This window comes from Delphinapterus leucas, chromosome 9, assembly GCF_059928025.1.
Source record: "Delphinapterus leucas isolate spDelLeu-1000000601 "Yukka" chromosome 9, BTC_Dleu_Yukka2, whole genome shotgun sequence".
Lineage (NCBI taxonomy): Eukaryota > Metazoa > Chordata > Mammalia > Artiodactyla > Monodontidae > Delphinapterus > Delphinapterus leucas.
In genome coordinates this window covers 94,350,247-94,372,287 of record NC_143137.1, presented here as the reverse complement: position 1 = coordinate 94,372,287, position 22,041 = coordinate 94,350,247, and the positions used below count along the sequence as shown (strand labels likewise).

Genomic DNA, 22,041 nt, shown 5'->3' with positions numbered 1-22,041 from the left:
ATTTACATAAAAGTAGAAACATACAACTTCTAAATATACATCTCTGGCACATCGCGCCTTTTGCAATTACAGTAAAATAAGGTACCACAGTTTCCCTCCCGGCTCCTCGAAGCAAGCTGCTCCACCGGGTTCTCCAGGGGCCGCTCCTCCAGGCGAGAACAGAGCCCTGCAAAAGGCTCCAGCGAGGAGTCGGGGAGCTTTGTGAAGTCGCCAGTAAATCAGGCCGCCTGCACTAGGTGAAAAGCGCGGTGGCAGCGGGCCACCGCGCTCGCGCACTGGCTGGGAGGACCCGGCTCCGCGATCGGAAAGGGGACAGAGCTGGCGGGGCAGGAGCGCTCCCCGCGCGCGTCTGTCCGCCCCGGAGCCAGCCCGCAGGTCCTGGTCCCGGTCCCTGACATTGGCCGTGCTTTCAACCCTGAGCCCTGATGGCTGGGTTCAGAGATTCCCAGCCGCCCTCACTGATCAGTGATTTTTTCCCCCCTCCCTCTCTGAATTCTCTAGCTGCCAAAAGGGGGGAAAAAATCAAGAGCTGCTCTTAAAAGAAGTTGCCCTTGCTGGTGCTCGGGGTAAAAATAGAGGCGGCCGCTTGCGCACTGCTTGGCCCGGACTCCGGCCCCGCGAGCCGGGCCCGAGCAGCGGCCGCGATCCGGCGTGATCCCCGGGAGCTGCCAGCAGGTGTTGCTCAAGGTACAGTAGCAGGCCGAGCAGCGGGACCGCAGGGCCGGGGTCGGGGAGCCGCGGGGGGAGGGGGGCAGGAAGTGAAAGAGAAACCAAGCCGAGGAAGGAACGGGAGATGCGTATCAGGAGCTGGGCGAAACAGCTCCCCGCCCCTGGGCCCTGGAGTCCGGGACGGAAAAGATCATTCCGCCATCCAGAATAGTCGACAGAAGTTATTTTAACCTGCCAACTTCCCCTCCCACTCCCACCTCATTTCCACTGAGTGAGGAGGCATTTCCAGCGTGGCTCAGCTCTGAGGCTGGGGATTCAGGTGGAGAATGACATCACAGCTGGTGGGCTGACCTAGGCAGGTGGGCCCTTCGGTGGCATCCGTGGCCAACGCGATGCGAGTCACCCGAGAGAGGGTGTCTCCTCTGGTCGGGGTGCCGCAGATTCCTGTGACACAGATGTTCAGAGAGAGGCACCGGGGCATCTCCGAAATCGTATCACCTAGTATTTGCTGAGCACCGTGCTTGACCCTGCAGTGGAGTATTGTGGATCCCACTTTATAGATGAAGACACTGAGGCCCGATGTTATCTGGTTAGTAAGCAGTGGAATCAGGGTCTCATCCGGGTTGGTTTGTGCCCCCAAACTCATAAACATGGTGGTATTTCCAGGACACCAACGTTCATGTTGGGGGGAGGGGTGCGTTTAGATACCCGGCCAGACACTGCTGTCCTGGACTGCTCATGCGAAAAGGCTGGGGAAGTTCCTTTCTTAGAGAGGGGCTGGCTCCGTCCAGTTTGAAACTGATGGGCAGCTTTGGAGTTAACCAACACTGATCCAGTTTCTATCTTTCCTTCTCAGATTCCCTCTGTTCCTGTACAACCTAAAGATTTTATTTCCTAGTTCATTTCTGCATATGCAATTCTCAGAACACTCCCCCCCACCCCAATACACAGCTCAGCACCCACACTTTCTCTGTGTTTAGCCAGGACAGACCCCCTGAGACAGACTTCTGGTGTCCTAAAGGAACCTGCTTGAACTACACATCAGGAGGCCAGAGCCTCTATATTTTGCTTGTGGGCACAGTGAAAAGTTTATTTTATGCATGTTAAATCCTGCATACAAAACAGCATATCTGGTCATATGGCTTTCATTAGCTCCCAATTTTGCACATTTTATTCAACTTGTCATGAGTGCCCAGCTTAGGCTTCAGCTATACTCCTTCAAACAACCCTTCCCCAGCATTCTTGTCTGAGGAGTCCTTTCTCCTGTGTTATTTCCCTGGCTTGCTAACACTGCCTTCTCCCTCCCCCTAAACACCCTGACCAACTTAACTCCCGTTTCAAGAAACGCTCACTTCTTTTCATTAATCTCATGTTATATTTGTAACAATTTAGAAATCATAGGACTTGACGTTCTGGTAAAGAAGAATGATGTAGTTTTTTTTTTTTTTTTTTTTGCTAGTTAGACTGGGATTCTAAAGACTGGGAAGGATACACATAAAGTTCGCTAGCAGAGAATGACTATTTCCAAAGTTCTTGGTGATAAATGATTTATAAAGCAGGCATTCAATTTCAAGATGGAAAATAATAGTGTAAGTCAGCAGAGGGGAGATTATCAGCCTGTAAGTATACATATTTTCCTTTTCTTTTTCTCAATACAATATCTTATTTTTTAAAATTAAGTTATTCAAGATGGAAAATAATAGTGTAAGTCAGGGGAGGGGAGATCATCCCATTGAGGTATACATATTTTCCTATTTTTTCCCCCCTTCCTGAACTATCTTATTTTAAAAAGTAAACTCAGAATCTCTCTGAAAAGCACTGTGAATTTTTCTTCCCTGTTAGGAACAATAAAATACTTTGTAAATAGAGGCAACTTCATGAAGTAACAGATGTTTTATGTGAAGATATAAAACCAAGCCTGAATATAATGAGAAGTGTGTGCATGTTTGGTCAAAGAAAAGTTGAAAGTTGGAAACTCAGTGAGCAAGAGCTGTTGGATTCCGGGATTTTTCTAAAAGGGAGTCCAGTCAGTCAGAGGTTTTTCACTGCCTCAGTGATCACCCAGTAGTGTCACAGCAGCCAAGAAAGGCTTTCCATTAGATAATGAGTTATGAAATATGTCTCACACTGGAAAAACCAGTCATCTGCTGATGTCATGTTGCTCCTAACCAATCCCAAACAAAGCCCCAGCCCTCTTCTGGTTGACTGGTACCCGTGTGTGACTGTACAAGTAAGTAGTACAGTATAAAACTGCTCAGTGCCAATAGCATGAAGAGGAACTTGGACAGCTCTTACCACATGAGACAAGAGTCTGCTGGTGAGAGGACCGGAAAGGTAATGCTTTTTCACTCTTACTTCTGAGCTCTTTCCACGTTCATAGTCAGAATGGCGAGCAGGAATTTACAACTTACTGGCACTTCCATGCAGATTGTGATCTGTACCTTTTTACGTATTCAAGCAAGTTACTAGAGCTTTTAATAGTAGAGCATGCAAATAGATTATGCGTTTCTACAACCCAGTTCAGCACCTCTCTACAAGGACCTGTGCCAAAGAGAAAGCTGATTTTTAAGTTACATTCACAAATTCAGGGAACACACACAAACTCACATACAGAGAGAGTTCAAACGATGAGTTGCTCTTATCTAAATGCAGCTATTGGGACTCTCAAGTTGTTTGTAGTCGTGAAACTTTGAGTTCTAGTTCAGCCTCTCTTGTAAAACTTAACTGGGCTACAAAATGCTTTGGGTATTGCATATGTGACGCCAAATAGGTAGATTATAAGTCTTCTATTTCCAGGGTATTTTATTAAGCGACGATTAACACAAATGCTCCCCCTCCTTCCCCATTCTCTTTCACCATCCCCCAATTAAAAAAAAAATTAGACTCTTTAGGGAAGGTCAACAAAATCTTAACAATAATAGCAGAGTGTAATTGATGGTAACAGAGAAAGTCTCGAAGGCAGATGCTTCAGCAAAGGTGGGCAGGGTATCCAGTTCAGAAAAGCATTGTTACCTGTGCAAACTGTAATTGTAACTTAGTATCACACTGGCCTCACCCTCCTCCCCTTGTCTTCAGCTCTTATGCTTGCAAGTAATGCTGTTTATTAACTTTTCCCACCCAAAGTGCATTGCCTGACTCTAATGCTGTGAACACACTAGGTGTCAGATATAAGCTGACTGTATCTACAGAAACTGAGAGGGCTTATGTGTGGGGAAAAAAAAAAAAAAACCCGAGAGGGAAGGGAAGCTTTAACAGATGGACCTCTTAAAGATACTTCTGCAAGATAAAAGCAATAAGACAGAAAATGAAAAAAAAGGGGGGGCAGGGGGGAAGAGAATTTAAAAAACTCAGAGAGGCATTGTTTAAAAATTCACATTTTTCTTTTTCCGTGAACACTGAAATCCATGATGATTTCATCTGTGCTGTTCCTTTGAGAGAAAAAGAAGCCATCAAGAGGCCAGTCCGTGAACAGACTGGTCCGGGATGGGGGTAGGGGGCAGGCTGAACAAACTACCACATGACAGAGAAAATAATTTGCCAATATATTTTAGAGATTCTTTCCCCCTAGGACCAGTTAGTCAAGTCACAGGAGTGCACTATTTGTATAAAATAATGTGGGAAAGGCCAACGGAATTTTGCATTTTGTCTGTGAAGTCAGGGCCAGCGGTGGTGAGCTGTCATCCGGGAGTGTGTGTGCCGGGCAGGAGGGGCGGCGGCTAAAGAGAGGGGACAGAGCTTCACATGACAAGAGCGTGTACCATGCTGCCTGCCTGCCTGTGGATCTTTCAATGCCCGGCTGCATTTTGCAGTTGGGAAAAGTAGAGTGTATTACATGACCCCAAACAAAAGTTCTATTGCGCTCCCCTCTGATAGCCTGCTGGTGTTGATGGCCCTGAACATTGAAATATGAATGAATGGGGGAAAAGGAGGGTCTGCAGGGATTCCCTCTGGCCAGCACGATCAGGCTGCCCCCAGTGACCCCTCCTTCCGAGCCCCACCTTCCAGGCTGTGGCTGGGCAGGATGGAGGGGTGCTGGGGGCAGGCTGTTTCCGTGTGGTCCTCCCTGTCAATGGAGACAGGCCATTGATTGGGGCTTTGCTTTCCCCTGCAAAAGAGGAAGAAGGTGAAGCCAGGGGACTCTGGACAGAGAAAGAAAGGGGAAAGAAGCAACAGCAAGAGCAGCAAATCAGGAGAATTTCTTGCAGAAGGGAAAGTAGAACTCCAGAGGAGATCGGTGATATTTGAAGAGAGGTGTGTGTGAGGGAGCAGTGAGTAGAAGGCAGGCAGCCTGTCAGAAAGGGCTGTCCCTCCCCTTCCTAAGCACAGCCTTTACTCACAGACAAACTCCCTCCCTCTCTCATTCACTCACTCACTTAGGGCCAATCACTCCCTCTCTCTCCCTCTCCCTCTCTCTCTCTCCCTCTCTCTCTCTCTTTCCCTCCTTCCCTCCCTCCCTCCCTCCCTCTCTCCCTCTCCCTCTCCCCCTTCTCTCCCTCTCTCTTCTCTCCCCCTCTCTCCTCTTTCCCAGTCTCTCTTTCCCTCCCATCCATTCTCTGTCTCTGTCTGTCTCCCCCCCCCAACCCTGTCTCTCCCTCCCTCCCTCCATCCCTCCCTCCCTCCCTCCCTCCTTCTCTTTTACTGGGAGACAGTCAGAACTCTCCTCCCTGACAGCTACAAACCTACAGCACTGACTGCATTCAGAGAGGGAACCTGCAAACAAAACTTCACAGAAAACTTTTTGTTCTTGTTCCAGAGAATTGACTGAAGAGGAGAAAGAAAAAAAAAAAACCCAAAAAGGAAAAAAAAAAACAAAAAAACCTGTGCGTGAGTGGGGGGGAGGAAAAGCAGAGCCTTTAAAAAGGGCAATCACAACAACTTTTGCTGCCAGGATGCCCTTGCTTTGGCTACGAGGATTTTTGTTGGCGAGTTGCTGGATTATAGTGAGGAGTTCCCCCACCCCGGGATCCGAGGGGCACAGTGCAACCCCCGACTGCCCGTCCTGTGCGCTGGCCACCCTCCCAAAGGACGTACCCAACTCTCAGCCGGAGATGGTGGAGGCCGTCAAGAAGCACATTTTAAACATGCTGCACTTGAAGAAGAGACCCGATGTCACCCAGCCGGTACCCAAGGCGGCGCTTCTGAACGCGATCAGAAAGCTTCATGTGGGCAAAGTCGGGGAGAACGGGTACGTGGAGATAGAGGATGACATCGGCAGAAGGGCAGAAATGAATGAACTTATGGAGCAGACCTCGGAGATCATCACGTTCGCGGAGTCAGGTGGGTGCTGGCCCTGGGGGGATGGGGCGGGGGGGGTCACGTTGCTCTGACAGTCCTGGGAGGAACTTCTTGCCCTCCAGGGGTACCCTGCCGGGCAAGGTCAGGAGTTATTAGCGGACGGCATGGGAGGGGGAGAGGACCGCACAGAGCCGGGCTCCTGGGCTGAGCCCCGGCAGGAGGCGGCTAGGTCACACTTGCGTATCTCAGCCCGTCGCCCGGGAGGAAGCTCTCGGCCGGATCTGCAGCAGGAAGCCGCTCTGAGAGAGGCTCCCTCGGCCTGCCGGGGAAACCAGATCAGAGCAGCCCGGAGGAAAGCCGGGGCATTTTCGGGTGCTGGCCGGGGGGAGGGGGTGTCGGGGGAGCCTGGAGGCTTCCGGACCCCATCCCAAGTTTTTACTGGGGGGAGGGGAGGGGCGGCGAGCGCGGGATCGGGGCGGCATGGCACAGATGAAGTCATTGTCTCAAAAACAACCCCTTTTCTTTAAAAAAAATCCAATCAGGGGCCACATCCGAGAAGCAGGGCATATTAGTGACAGTCATTTTGACCTTTAGAAATTCTGCCTGTAAGAGCACAGCATCACATTCTAGGCAGCGAAAAGCAACTTTGGGGGCTGGGGGGTTAGGGAACAGATGACATTGAACCAGCAGTCCCTTTCGGAGCACTGACTTTTGCTCTCTGAACCAAAAAAAAAAAGAAAAAAGAAAAAAAGAGTTTTGTTCTCTGTAAAGTTACTAAGAGCTCTCGGCCAAGGAATGCAACCTTGACAAAGTGCTCTCAGATACTACGCTGAGCGCTCCCTCAATCCTTAAGAGGAAGAACTTTAATAAATAGATTCTCAACGTTGGCTCAGGACCGAGCTAACCTGTTGCTGAAGAAAAAAATTACCTGTCAAAAGGGCGGGCTGGAGACCCTGGGGGCCAGGTTATTTTTACAGTTAGGTGACCCAGATCCTTTTGCCAGCCTACAAGCCCCTGCATGCAGCCCAGGCACACAGATGTGTTAATTTCGTGTTACTTTCATGGTAATGCCAGGCTAAAGAACTGTCTCCCTTGCCAAATCCATTTGAAAGGAATGCCATTGTTTTGTTTGGTGGAGCATATGGCCAGTAAAGTATGTGCCGGGACTCCCAGCATTGCTGTTTAAAAGTTTGCCGCAGTAGTATAAACAATTAAGGCAACACTCAGAATTTCCAGTCCTGAAAACCTGTTGACTCAGATGTTATATTTCCAAGAAAACCATGAGAGACCTGGGCATCCTTCTGGGGGAGATAGCTTGCAGGCTTGCTGGCTTCCCGTAGGAAAAGCCCTGGTGTCCTGCGGGCAGTTTAGCTGTCTCACCAGAAGCTTCTTTCTTTCTTTTCAAGAACGTCTGACTTCCTTTGCTTAAAGCTTTTTTTTTTGGATGCAGCTGCAAAGGACATGATACTTTTGACTTTATCTTGTGAAGCTTATTGAGTGAAAAAAGGCAGGTTGGAGTTTTTGAGTTGCCACCCAGTTTTTCTCAACCATTCCTGGGGTCCTGAGCTGGGAATGGGGATTCCAGTGGTCTAGGGACTGCTTCTTCTGCCACAGAGGGACCCTATATATGTTTCTATATACCAGTTGCCACACAGAATGACCTTAATTGCAGCTCTTCCTCAATTGGCTTTTCCCACATCATATGACTAGGTAGACCTCTGCCTTTGGCCACTTTTAACTCTACGCCCGATGCTAGCAATATGCCCACTTTCTGGCTTCTCTGACTTGTGTAGCAAATCACTCTCTTGGCATTGAGAGATTTTGCAGTAAAAAAATTTGACTCTTTACCTTCTTTCTTACTTATGGCCCTCGTCTCAGTGCCAATCTTTTTCTCAGTTATATGAAATCTCGTCATTTTTAAAAAGATCTTTTCCGGTAGGTGTTTAGTTTGAAAGAAATTGAGCTACTTTTTGAAAAGGTGGATCCATTTGACTCACATGTTGACTAAAGTTTAAGGTCTGTAATGCAAAAGTCCTCCTGGTTGAGTTTACAAGTTGACTTTGGGTGAGCCGCTGGATTCTTAGAAAAGGTTTATGACGCGCTTGCTTGTTCTCGTTTGAGAAGTTTCACGCCTCAACTTTAAGTCGATTTTGTATGATTTCACAAAAACGACTGCTCTGTGGACAATCTACTCTCCAAATAGAGTAAGTACCATGTGAGTATTTTGCTGTTCTTTTGCTGACCCAGGAAAGAGATTTATCTTCAGGTTGATTGTAGTGAATAGACGAAAATGTCGTGTTACTTTTGGAACAATTCAACCTTAGCAATGCTCAAACGACGTCAAACGTCAAGGTTCTGAGGGGGGGGGTAGCAAAGGGCGTTCATTTTTCTTTCCTTTAGAAACTGTTCTGTACAGCATAGAATCCAGTCAGTAAGTCATCTGTCACCTGCATGCATGTCACAGATGTTCACCCCTAGATGCATCCTTCAGCCTCAAGATTCCTCATTTGGGGATTCCTGTTTAATTGTGGCCTCTTCTCATCAGGATGGTTGAATAAGGCCAAGACATGGCCACCGCAGTTGAGGAACTCCAAAAACTCAAGGGCCAGGGACTTGTTGAACTGAGTCTGTCCCCTTGTGCTTAGGTGGAAAGCACCCCATCTTGGTAAAGCTGATATGAGTTGTTATTGACTAAGCAGCGAAGCCTTGCCCTCAGGCTCTCTGACATGTATTCCCACAAACAAAAATGATTTTCAAGTCTGTCACCCCAGATTGCTCACTGAGGTGACTGTATTCTTTGCAAGGCTGGCAACAGAATAATCCTCTGTTGTTTACTTTAACGCCTTAAAGGAAAGGAGGAAGAGATGGGTAGGACCAAGCCAACTCTCACCGTAATTGTCATTGAAGTCAAAATCACTGGTCTTCTTGACCGCTCTATCCTAATTTCTCTCTTTTTTTTTTTCATTTGTGACAATAGCTGGTCAAAAGCACCCTTGAGGCCAAATTTATACTCTGATTCTGGTAATGAAGTTAGCAATTGATAGCACTTGTTGAAGAATGGATAGGCGAAGAAAGACAAATCAAGCACCAAGAAATAGAAAATGCTCACATAGCCCAGCCATGTGGGTTTGAAAGCAACACATAAAGCTCCTCCCTTGGAAGATACTAGGTACAGAAACTTTGAGTTAGAAATGTACACAAATGTTCCCAAACGGGTCGAAGGCAGCTTGCTGGGATGACTATTTTCCTCCACCCCAAGAAAGCCGTCTCAAGGTGGAGTTGACTCCCATCACCCCACGCCAGTCTTCTGAACTTGCCTGGGAGTTCACCCTCACTGGAGGGTGTCTTTAGGGGTTACACGCTTTCTTCGCGGAATAATGGGAAATGATCGGCCACAAGAGGGCGCATTCCAAAGACTTTTGCTCCTTAACCAGTTAATCTTTTAGGGAAACAATTTCACCTACTGGAAGCCCTAGCCTGAATCGCCCTAATCTTGGTGATTATCAGCTACCCCCTCCTTCTTATCATTCTGCAGGAAAAGTTAGGATTTTATGGGTTGGGAGGGACATGACTACTACCTGTAACATTTTAAATGAGACAGAAGGAAAGGAAATGGGAATTCTAGTGATACAAGTGAACATTCCGGAGCTCTATGGAAGACAGAGGAATGATAAATTTCAGAAGCAAACAAAGCAGAGCGGGGAGAAATGTGACCATGAATCATCAGCGAGACTGCTTTGCTCACACATCTCTCCCTAATACGGCCGCCTGGGCTTTTACAAAAAAACCTCTTCCATCTCCCCTGATGTGGTTGCCTAGTTGTCCTGTCTTATCAACGGCTTTCAACAGCGACAAATGACAAGTGACTTCGAACAGGGAGGAGAAAGTCTATTTATTTAACACCTTGTGGGAACAGAGCTTATGGCTTTGGAGTATGTGTTTGTTTCCGAACCGGGAGTGTTAGAGAGAAATGGTTGGGAAAAGATGGGAAAAGAGATGTGTTAGTGGTTTGGGCCGGTGGAGGAGGTGCATTGGAGTAGAGCGTCAGGGTAGAAATGCAGTTTTCATATTTGGTGAGCCAGGAATCGTACCTTCCCAGGACTTTTCCTGAAAACACGTATTCGTCTTGCCCCCTCTTCTGCTAAAATATACTCAGGCACGATCTCTTAGCTGTAGTTCAGAATGCTTCCTACCCAACTGATTCCTAGCTCCAAAATCCATAGTGTAAGAGTTCTCAGGAACTTTGAAAGAAGTCTCTGAAAGACTGTGGGTTGAACCTTCCGAATTTTTTCTACTTCTTTTAGGAAACTAAAATCCCTTTCTCTCTAAATATTTAAACTTTTGCATCGCCCTTTAAATGAAAGATGCAGGAATGTGGCTGAACATTTGCAATTCAATAGCACATCCTAAGAAAAGATATTCAGGCTAAAAAAAATCAAAAGCTAATTTATAACCAAACGTGTAGTTCTGCTACAGGCAAGACCCTCTCCTGTAGGTTAAAGGAGGCATAACCTTTAAGGCCTCACTGGCTGCTTTTTGCAGAAACCCCTGGAAACAGTCCAAATGCAAAATTAGTGCTTCAGGGAACACACATGATAGCTCTGTATTCTCCCACCAATGACTATACCACGTCTAGGCACAGGGAAACCTTGGTGAAGGACGGAAAATTAAAGTCATAGCCGCGTTTTACGCCGAGGCTTCCCTCCACCCGCCATGGTGACTTTAACTTCTCCATAAACAACAAGGTTCTTTACATTAACATTAGGGATTTAATCATTACCCACATGGAGAAGGGCAGCATACTTTGAGCAGGACCCCGGTGAGGAAAAAACCATATCAAAAATGAAGCACTGCTTGTTACTATTGCTTGTTTCACTGGAGTTGTTCAGGCGCCCGTGAACCTGAGATGCTGGAGGGGGCTGTGGGAAGGATGTGCAGCATTTTGTATCCTGATGTGGGTGGAGGGGAACAGCCAGGAGCTTGGCCGCTTAACCCTTGGCATGCCGGTTCACTGAGTGAGTTCTTAAAAACACGTGAAAAATTCTGAAAGCACAAAAGCAAAGGAAAACGTGCTTTCAGGTGTTCTCCCTTCCAGCCTTCCAAAGTCTTTCCTCCCGTCCGGCAACATTTCTGAGGTGTTCCCTATGAGGCGCAGTAGCCATCCCTCCTACCCATTTTTAGGCCCTTTTTTTCTCTCCCTTGGGTATGTGTCCACCGAGCTCAAGAGAGGTTTAAGTGATGAAATATTATCACCCACATGCGTTTGCGTGGGACTTTCTTAGTGAATTACTCAGGCGGAGCAGGCTGTGATACAAGCCTTGCTCACAAGCCTCAGGAGAGAAAAAATAGCACAGAGGATGAAAAGAATATTATCAGAGAGTAGGTAATGAAAGGTTAGCAAAGCCTCCAGCGATATCTAGATAGGTAGGTAACAGTGTAGGAACCCAGTGCACACCTGTATACACTGATGCTGTACCACAAAGCACTATGGGAAGACTTCCATTCTGAGATTTTATAGCAGGAGATATTTAAGTCAAACCTGAAACTGACTAGCAATTGATCCTAAACACCTCAGCCTTAGGCAACCTCCTTCCATTTTTCGAGTTGCTGTGCGTAGAGATTTGAGGCTTGGAGCCGCCTGAAAGCATCACTGCAGTATAGCCATCTGTCTCAGGTAAAACACAGATAAAGCAAATATAATCAAGTGACTACTTATATTTTTCATGCCTAAGAAATTTGAGGGTTGTAATATCTTTCGGAGACCTACAGCCCTGGTATATATGAATTCCATCCAGCGTCTAGCTGTCTCATTCTCCCAACCCCCTTCTGCAATGAAAGCTAGATGTAAAAGAAAAAAAATATGCACTGCTTAATAAGTCAGAATACAATAGAACTTTGAAAATGTACCTGCATGTAAGGTAGACATTAGGAAGCCTTGAATCTCTCTCTTCCCCCCGTTCTCCTGAGCATTATGGCAACAGCATTTTCGTGAAATTGGATCTCAGTTTTATTTTTTTCCCTGATAAAACCTCATGCAATATACAAATAGCAGTTCCAGAAATGGACACCAGGAGAAGGAGGCGACAGGCATGTCAATTAGTAGGGGGAAAATCCAAATGTCAGAAATATGGGGGAGAGATCCGTACGCAGGCAGTGGAGGCAAATACAGGGAACCGAGTCTCTCTGCTCAGATCATTAAACCGATGCATATTTCAGCACGGTGCCTCTTCCCAGTACGCAGGCGATGCCATGCAGTTAATTACCAGCCAGGACCAGGATGAAAGTCATTTTATGATGACTCTCTGATCCTAATATAACAGCACCTGACAGATTGAGCCCCCTCTAATGAGTACTCTCTTTGTACAATCCTCTCTCAGGAACACTAAATCATTTGCTTCCAAGTAAGGCTGCCTGCGAAGAAGGGGCGGAGGCATATCTTGCATTAGAAACCAGCTCTTGTGAAATGAGGGGCCGCCCTGTAGGCTGTTCCTGGAAGCAAGGGGCCTCGCCCTCGCTGACCCTCCAAAGGCAATTTGCACGCGCTGTCGCTTGTACAGGTCGGCCACTGAGCATCTCACCACCTCCTCCCAGCATGTGTAGACTTCTCTGGATTTTATTCCAGGAAAGTCCAGTGTGGGTGGGTCCACCCTGCCGCCTGGACCCTCTCTTTACCCGGGGACCATCTCCCTTCACCCTCAGCGCCCCGCTGGCAAACATGGGTTACAGCAGAGCAGAGCCTGTGGGAATGAGTTACGTCAAACCCAGAGGGCTCTCCCAGCCTGGGGACGGACAGACTCTCCCGTTTCACACTCTTTCCTAGAAAAACAAAACAGAACCTTGTGGCCTCTGGCTTCTCTAATTTTGCAGCTACTACCTCTTTGTCTTTAGAGTGGCACCCTGTGCGGTTTAGGGTTTCAGAAGCCGGCCGGGGGCGGAAGCAGAAGGGAGAACAGCGGGGAGCTTGTTAACACCCTCCGTGGAGCAGGGCGGATGTGCAGGAGCTGGAGGGGACCACACTCTCCTCCGGGCCGGTTCGCAGAGCCTAGGGCAGCTTCCGGCAGCTTTTTCCTCCGGTCTCGGCAGGACCCTACCACGTTACGTCTACAGCCGACCGTCTTTTTAGATTGAAATGATGAAGCTCGGTCTCCTGGACTCTCCTCTTTTGCTCTCTTAGAAAACAAACAATAACGACCATCCCCCTCCCCCCAACCCCCCACCACCCCGCCGTTTTTTTAGCAAAGGGGAGTACTGGATTCCCATTTTGGAAAAAAAAAGTCATCATGCTTCCTAAAAAAAGACAGCTTCCTCCTCTGACTGCTCCCCGCTCTGGTGATCTAATCATAAACCTAACTTCATGATTCATTTCAACTCCCGCCAGAGATGCGAGGTCTGCCCCTCACCACCACCGCCATCAGGGCCAGTGTTCCTCCCAAGTTTATACAGAGATGCAGGAGGAGCACCTTTCCTATGCAAACCTTCTCGGCCCCGGCCTCCGTGAATTTATCACTAGCACAGTCACACTGTGCAGGGTGTGTTAAATTAAGAACAGAATCTACAGCTCGCCATGCACAGAAGAGCCTGCTTTCTGCCGCAGAGAACTTGAAACCAGGCCTAAAATTTATAGTACCGTAAACATCTCAGGGCTGCAAGTGATAAGTATGGCTGGATTTCCGTTAGCTATAGACATCCAGGCAGGGAGACCCCCCCACCCCACCCCACTCCCCAGGGAGTTGTGAGTTCTAAGATGAACTTTCAGATGGTTGTCAGATTTGGACTCGGGAGAGTGGGAAGCAGGTACATGCCGGCAGTGGTCTGGGGGATGTCGGGGGTAGGAGATGGATCTCTTCATCTAACTCAATGCTAAGGGCGCCTCCATGTGTTAATAAGGAAGCAAGTAATTGCCTACTTTCTGCTAAATTCTGGGCTATGACAGTGAATGACACAGACAGGACCTCAGACCTGGGGCGTCCTAAGCTAGACTGGCAGGAGGCTGTGGGTGGAGATGGCAGAGGTGGCTTAGGAAGAGGGTCGTCCCGTCTGAAAACTGAAACCTTATTAAGGGCAGCCACTGAGGATGGTGTTTTGGGGGCAGGAGTCTTCTCGGCAGAAAGAACAGCAAGTGTCACTGCCTGGAGGTGTGAGATTGTATGAGATGCTCATGCTGCGTGGCTGTACCATGAGGATGGGGCAGTGGGAGACAGCTGAACTGGAAGGCGGGAGCAGCTCAGGCAGAGCCCAGAGTTCTGTGCAGTTTCTGTTTTATACTGAGGGCAAAAAGAACTCAGTAAAGGATTGGAAGGAACAAGTGATGCAAACACATATGCCTGTGGGAAAGATCCCTTTACCTGCTTAATGGAGAAATGATGGGAGAGGGGCCCTGACTCCATGCCGGCCTGGCTGCTTGCACATAAAAGAAAAGGCTGGGTTGTGGCCAAGGAGGAAGAGTAGGCTAGCTCTGTGGGTACACGCCATGCAGACTTACACAGCGGGGTGTGTGTGCATATTTGCATTGGGGAAAATAGTATTTCCACATCTTGCTAGAGTTTATAGTGTGTCTTCATCTATGTTATCCCATTGGGTCCTTCCAAACCTATGGGATAATGGGTCAAATGTCACTATGTCATTCCCATTTTATAAAAGATGAAACTGAGGTTAAGTTAGTTAGTTAACAGACCCAGTGTCCCAGACACACTCAGATCCAGACTCTTTTCTTTCTAGAGCAAGAGTTGACAAACTTTCTCTGGAAAGGGCCAGAGAGTAAATCACTTAACCTTCGTGGGCCAGACGGGCGCTGTCTGTCACGGCTCCTCAAATCCAAGTTCTAGTGCAAAAGCAGCTGTAGACAACCTATAAAGAAATGAGCCTAGCTGTGGGCCAGTAAAACTTTATGGGCACTGAAATTTAAATTTCATATAATTTTCACATGTCACAGCATCCTAGTTTTCTTCAACCATTTAAAAATGTCAAAACCGTCCTTAAGATCTGTGGGCCTTCATTTCAGGAGCCCGGTTGGAGAGGGTCTGTAACAGAGGCCCCCATGCTTGCCTGAAATTAGGGAGTGGCCATGAACCCCAGAACTAACAGTATCCCTGCTCTCTCTTGGGCTGTTTCATCCTCAGGCACAGCCAGGAAGACGCTGCACTTTGAGATTTCCAAAGAAGGCAGTGACCTGTCCGTGGTGGAGCGTGCAGAAATCTGGCTCTTCCTGAAAGTCCCCAAGGCCAACAGGACCCGGACCAAAGTCACCATCCATCTTTTTCAGCAGCAGAAGCACCCGCAGGGCGGCTGGGACGCAGGGGAGGAGGCCGAGGAAGTGGGCTTAATGGGGGAGAGGAATGAAGTGTTGATATCAGAGAAGGTGGTGGATGCTCGGAAGAGCACCTGGCACATCTTCCCCGTCTCCAGCTGCATCCAGCGGTTGCTGGACCAGGGCAAGAGCTCCCTGGACATTCGGATTGCCTGTGATCAATGCCACGAGACCGGCGCCAGCCTGGTGCTGCTGGGCAAGAAGAAGAAGAGAGAAGAGGAGGGGGAAGGGAAGAAAAGGGACGGAGAAGGAGGGGCAGGAGGGGATGAGGAGAAGGAACAGTCGCACAGACCTTTCCTCATGCTGCAGGCCCGCCAGTCTGAAGACCACCCTCACCGGCGCCGGCGGCGGGGCTTGGAGTGTGACGGCAAGGTCAACATCTGCTGTAAGAAACAGTTCTTTGTTAGTTTCAAGGACATTGGCTGGAATGACTGGATCATCGCTCCCTCTGGCTATCACGCCAACTACTGCGAGGGTGAGTGCCCCAGCCACATAGCAGGAACGTCGGGCTCATCCCTGTCCTTTCACTCGACGGTCATCAACCACTACCGCATGCGGGGTCACAGCCCCTTTGCCAACCTCAAGTCGTGCTGTGTGCCCACCAAGCTGAGACCCATGTCCATGTTGTACTATGATGATGGGCAGAACATCATCAAAAAGGACATCCAGAACATGATTGTGGAGGAGTGTGGGTGCTCATAGAGCACTCAGCCCAGGGGGGATGGGAGCAAGACGGTCCAGAGAAGACAGTGGTGACATGAAGACATGTTTAAGGTTTCCGACTGAAACAACCAGAAGAATAGAAATTTTTAAAAAAATAAACTAAAAACAAAACCTGAAGCAGATGAAGGAAGATGTGGGGAAATTCCTTAGCCAGGGCTCAGAGATGAAACAGTGAAGGAGGTGGGAATTTGGGGGGAGAGGGAAAATGGGGTGCCCTTCACTTCTCCCTCCAGCATTCAAGGGGTGACAGCAGTTGCTCAAATGGGAATATTGTCCTCTCCTTTTCGGTTCCCTTTCGGTATGAGCCTCGAAGTCAACTTGTCCGGTCTGCAGTAATGTGGGCTGACACAACCCAAGTAGCATCTAGAAAGCCATGAGTTTGAAAGGGCCAGTTATAGGCACTTTCCCACCCAGTAACCCAGGTCGTAAGGTATGTCTGTGTGACCCTCTCTCTGTGTATATCAGCCCATGCACACACACAAAGACACAACCACACACAAATGCACACAGCCCACCACGCACACGGACAAACACACAGACACAGCACACACACACGGACACAGACACACACACCATACAGACACCACACACACAGAGGCATTTCCACACCACACGCGCACACACACACACACACACATTCTGGTAAAAGAACACCAGTGTGCAGGTGGTCACACCTTTTTCTGCACCACTTCCACAACAAAACAAAAACCAACATGAAAAAAAAATTGAGAACAAGAATGGGAGGCATGAAAGATCAAGGAAAAAAGAATACCAAGTTACATTTCGTTAAGGTGCTTATGATCTTAGAACTATGCAACCTAATAGGTTTGAAACTGTTTACCTGAGAGAGAACAAAAAAGAGAGACTTTTTTGTATTGGAAGTAACCTGATTAATTTTTATTTTCTTCAAGGAGAGATACTTGAAAGGAATATGTTTGTCCATCTGTTGGATCCAAACATTTCTATATTTTGTAAATGTTGTGTTTTTTTTTTAATCGTTTACTATTTGCACTACAATGGTGTTCGACCTGTCTAATCCTTATTTAACAAGTATTTTCTTTGGGTGGGGCGGGGCGGGTTCTGAGCTGCACTTAATGTGAGCTATAAAAGAACTGCTACAGCACACAAAATAGCTATTTTTATTATTATAATTCTAATTATTATTATTATTTTGTACCTTAAAAAATAGACACATACACCAAAGACATTTGTGTGAGCCTTTAAACAGTCTGTCTGTGGTTGGTATCATTCACCGTCGATGAGTCAGGGGTTGGGATCCAAGGTTGAGTAAGGTGGATTGTGTTCAGGCTTGAAAGACCTGAGAAGTTTGGTTTTTTGACTCCTTTTACATCCATGAAACAGGACATTTCATACTGGATGTACAGTAGTTGTACACTGTTGGCTATCAAGTTCAATCAGATTCATGGAACGCTCCATGCTTGTATGTGTATATATACAGTGCTCGGGCACATGCATGTCTGTGTGTATGTATACATGTGGCGCATCGTGTCCATACACATTTTAAGCACTTCAGGCTGTCATTTTTTAATGTTCTTAAAGCAATGAATGTTTGTGTGCAAAACACAGTATTTTTAAGAAGGATAGGCTATCGTTTTTGCTTTTACTCTGAACTAGGTGGGCACATTTCAGAAATTTGGATGGGAAAAAGCCTCGGAATTCCAGTGAATATTCAACAAGACCCTCTTTCGATGTACAGGGATCCAGTTCCCTCCTCTCTCTTGTCCTTCACCCCCATTCTACAAGTTATTTACTCCCTGCTGGGGAAACAAAACAGGAAACTCATGTTCAATCTAGGCTGATTATTTTTGGATAACATATGTATTATCTGTTGGAATCAATCTTAAATCAGAAGCTTTTCAGACAGAAATTAACCTTTAGGCCAGGATAAAAGAGGTGGTTGTGTTTGGGGTTTTTTTTTTAAATTTTTTTTTTTATGATTAAGGCCTGGTTGTGAGATATACTACCTGCACAGCTGGGCTCAATAATCATGTTGTCACTAGTAAAATGAAAAATAATTCGGGGGAAGGTGTTTAAGAGAGTAGGAGTAAGGAAAAGAATGGAGAGCAGGGATGGGGGGCCAGTAGTAAAAATTGCGAAGATTTTAATTTACAGCCAAAACTCTTGATGTATAGATTGGTATGCGTTGATTCGGATGCAAGAAGGAAAAAACCCAAAAAACAAAAACCACTGTGTTTTATAAATATCAAAGTACATGCTTAAAGCTAAATTGTTACTAATTTATTCTACAGTATTTAGCTTGCCTAGATCAGAAGTTATTCATTTATGTGCTTTTTAAAATACAGAACCTTATTTGTACTGACTTGTTTGAAGTTTGCAAAAATTGGAAACACAAAGTCTAATTCAGAAAATTACATTATTAGCATTTTGCAAAATATTGAAGCTTTCAGCCCTATGTCAATTCATAGATTTTTAAAAAATATTAATAGTAGGAAAATAAAATAGCAGTGAGAAACCAAATATTACTCAAGGTGGTTTAGCTCTTCTTGAGAAATAGACCGGATCAGTCTGCTATCACACTAGGCTGTATGGAGGCAGATTTAATGTCGTTACCTGGCTATATTTACTAAAGTCTAGAGGTTGGAGGGCTTTTTGAACTGCCTCTTTTTTTGGCACTGGAGCTAATGGGAACCTGTAAATAGCCTGGGAAACCCAGTCGTAGTTCACTGTGTGATAACAGAGCTGGCCCAGGCAATGGCCAAAGAAAAAGAGGTTAAAAAAACAGCTGATCCCCCTTTGTGGCTTCCATTCATCTCAAATACGTATGCCATCTACTAAAGCCTTTAAGTCCTGGACGTATTGAAGGTACGACGGGGTTTGATGAGTGGCCACAGTATTTAGAAGCAGAGCTAAATGATATTCCATACGACAATATTTTAATGGGAAGATTTCATTTACATTAAATTACACATCTTTGAACTTCAACCAAAATATTTTATTAAGTGTATACGGCCTTGAAATAAAATGATAAATTGCTACTATCTTTAATAATCTTGGAAGTTATGCAGCTCTGTGAACAGCCACACTTTTCATGGAATAGCATGAGGTCAAAAGAAAAAGCTTTTAAATTCTACCAGATTGGGTCTTCCTTGTCTGTTTTCCTAAAACAAGTGTGGCTTCCTCTGATCTTTGCATCTCTCTACTGTTTCTGTAGGGCGATCTCTAGGCTTTTAAAGATCTACCCACACCAATCTTCAAAGCTCTGAAAAGCCTTTATTACCAAATATTTTTTTAAGAATGATAAATATGTGGTAGATTGGATTAACATTTTCTTTTCTTTTCTTTTCCAAAAAGTAAGGTGAATTCTGGCACACTGAGTTGGGATTTTCTTGTGTCTGAAGGTCAACCAATTTCATACTTATTTAAGATTGATTCCACACTCTGATTTTAAGGAGAGTACCTGCCTTCTCCTCTTAGATAGAGCAAGTGAATTTTTGGTCACCTTCGTGGGATTGGACATCAAGATGACTCTAAAAATCAGAGAAGGTATTAAGCTTAGATTCAAATTATCATGTTCACTTGATAAAATGATTTCCTGTGGGCCTTTTGGCGACTTCCCTTTTCAAGGTAGAGAAAACTTAGTCACCCTGAAAACCTACACAATAAATGGAACTTGTAGAAGTGGGCAGAAGTCTTGGGGGTGGACACTGTGTGTGTTTAAATTAAACCCTTTATCACTGAGAAGCTGTTGTATGGGTCAGAGAAAAATGAATGCTTAGAAGCTGTTCACGTCTTCAAGAGCAGAAGCAAACCACATGTCTCAGCTACATTATTATTTATTTTTTATGCATAAAGTGAATCATTTCTTCTGTATTAATTTCCGATGGGGTTTACCCTCTATTTAAATGCTTTGAAAAACAGTGCATTGACAATGGGTTGATATTTTTCTTTAAAAGAAAAATATAATTATGAAAGCCAAGATAATCTGAAGCCTGTTTCGTTTTAAAACCTTTTATGTTCTGTGGTTTATGTTGTCTGTTTGTTTGTTTGTTTTATTTTGATTTTTATTTTGGTTTTTTTTTTTTCTTTGGTTTTTTTTTTTGGCATACCACATGCAGTTCTTTAACCAATGTCTGTTTGGCTAATGTAATTAAAGTTGTTAATTTATATGAGTGCATTTCAACTATGTCAATGGTTTCTTAATATTTATTGTGTAGAAGTACTGGTAATTTTTTTATTTACAATATGTTTAAAGAGATAACAGTTTGATATGTTTTCATGTGTTTATAGCAGAAGTTATTTATTTCTATGGCATTCCAGCGGATATTTTGGTGTTTGCGAGGCATGCAGTTAATATTTTGTACAGTTAGTGGACAGTATTCAGCAACGCCTGATAGCTTCTTTGGCCTTATGTTAAATAAAAAGACCTGTTTGGGATTTATTATTTTTATTTTTTTGTCTTATTGGTTTCCCAAGATCAACCTCGCACACATATTGCCACGTTGTCTGCTGGGTGATAATTTCATTGCTACTGTAATTATCTGGAAGAGTATGAGAAAAATAGATCGCGTGGGAGAGAGAGAACAAAAGCTAAATTGAGAGAGCGCATATAGAAAAAGAATATATATTGCTGTGGTAGAGGTTTGTAATGGGCTGCAGGTACTTGGACCAGCAATATTTATATTCGATTCATTTTTTTAAATTTCCCATTTCTCAATGGGAAAATTCTTGTAGTGGCAAGTAACATGAAATAAAGAGATATTCTCTCTTTCCCTCCCTCCCTCCCACTTTCCTCCTTCCCTTCATCCCTCCTTCTTCCTTCCCTCTCTTTTTTCTTCCTTCTTTTCTTTCTGGATAAAAAACTGGAATTGCATGGAACAACCAGGGCTCAAGAACTACATACATAGGAAAGAAAAGCACTGGGACCAACTAGACCAATTTGGAATCACACAAGTACAGTCCAGAATGAATTGCTTGTACACCCTTTTCTTCTACAGGATTTTCTTTATTATCTGTGCCCATCCCAGGGGTTATATGGAGAAACTAACTTCTATAAATGCCCATATGAACAAGCATGTCTCCATTCATCATCTTATTTGCTGTTCCCACATTGTTGTTTCATCCAACCAGAACAGTAGATATTGACAAGCCTGCTTTTACAGATGAATCTGAGGCATGGTTAGGTAACATTAATTGGAACTAGGATTCCAAGCCAGGTCTGTATTCAAGTGTCAAGTTAATTTCTTTTTTTTTTTTTTTTTTTTTTTTTTTTTTTTTGCTGTTCCATACTTCCATTTTCTTTGTTAGTTCCAAGGAAAAAAAGGTGGTGGTGGAGGTGAGGGTTGAGTGTTGAACACACTTTTTTTAACACAGGTACTTTATTTATACTCACCAGACAGTTTACTTATCTCCAAGTGAAATGCCCAGTTTATGTAAATTCATACCAAACCCTTCTTATCTGTTTTAGGTAGGAAAGTTACAAGTTTTTAAAATTAGAAAAAGAGAATTGTTATAGTTTTGCTTTATATTTATTAATTTGTCTTTTCTATGCTTATATTTTGCTAGAGGAAACCTTTCGTCCGAAGTATTTTACTTTATGGGCTCAGTGATCTGTGTGTGTGTGTAATTGTGTGTATGTGCACACATTAGCACATGCATTAGCCTTCATCTCCTGTCAAGTTTAATAATGAATGTAAATTAGGAACTAAGTAAAAATCCCACTGAATTACAAATGAGTAACATTATTATGAAATTTATACAGATGTTATCATAAGTAAGAAAAAATAACTAAAAGAAAACAAAAGTCAGTTATAGAAAAATACATAAATACGTGTATGTGTAAAAACACATATATGTACATGTAATACATATATTACACATCTAACATATGTGATGTATATATACATATCTATGGGGCAGAGAGAGAGAGAGAGAGAGAGAGAGAGAGAATTTGTCATCATTTAAAGGAAACATCTAGATCCATTTCATTTAGAGGTTTGATCCTTTCTCAGAAAACAGTTGTCTGAGGATGTGTTCAAACAAAAGGGAAGAGAGCAGTGCAGTAATTCCTTCCTGCATCAAATCAAGTGTCTGCTCCCTTAAAAGAATTTTGGTGTTTCTTCTATGAT

The 22,041-nt window shown here is 45.0% G+C and overlaps 1 protein-coding gene across 1 annotated transcript; it reads left to right on the top strand.

The window, feature by feature from the left end:
- Positions 1–2,967: 2,967 nt before the first annotated feature.
- Positions 2,968–20,363, top strand: INHBA (inhibin subunit beta A). The gene is made up of 2 exons (XM_022593052.2): positions 2,968–5,946; positions 15,024–20,363. The coding sequence occupies exons 1-2, from the start codon at positions 5,559–5,561 to the stop codon at positions 15,911–15,913; spliced, it is 1,278 nt and encodes a 425-aa protein (XP_022448760.1). The 5' UTR covers positions 2,968–5,558; the 3' UTR covers positions 15,914–20,363.
- Positions 20,364–22,041: the final 1,678 nt, after the last annotated feature.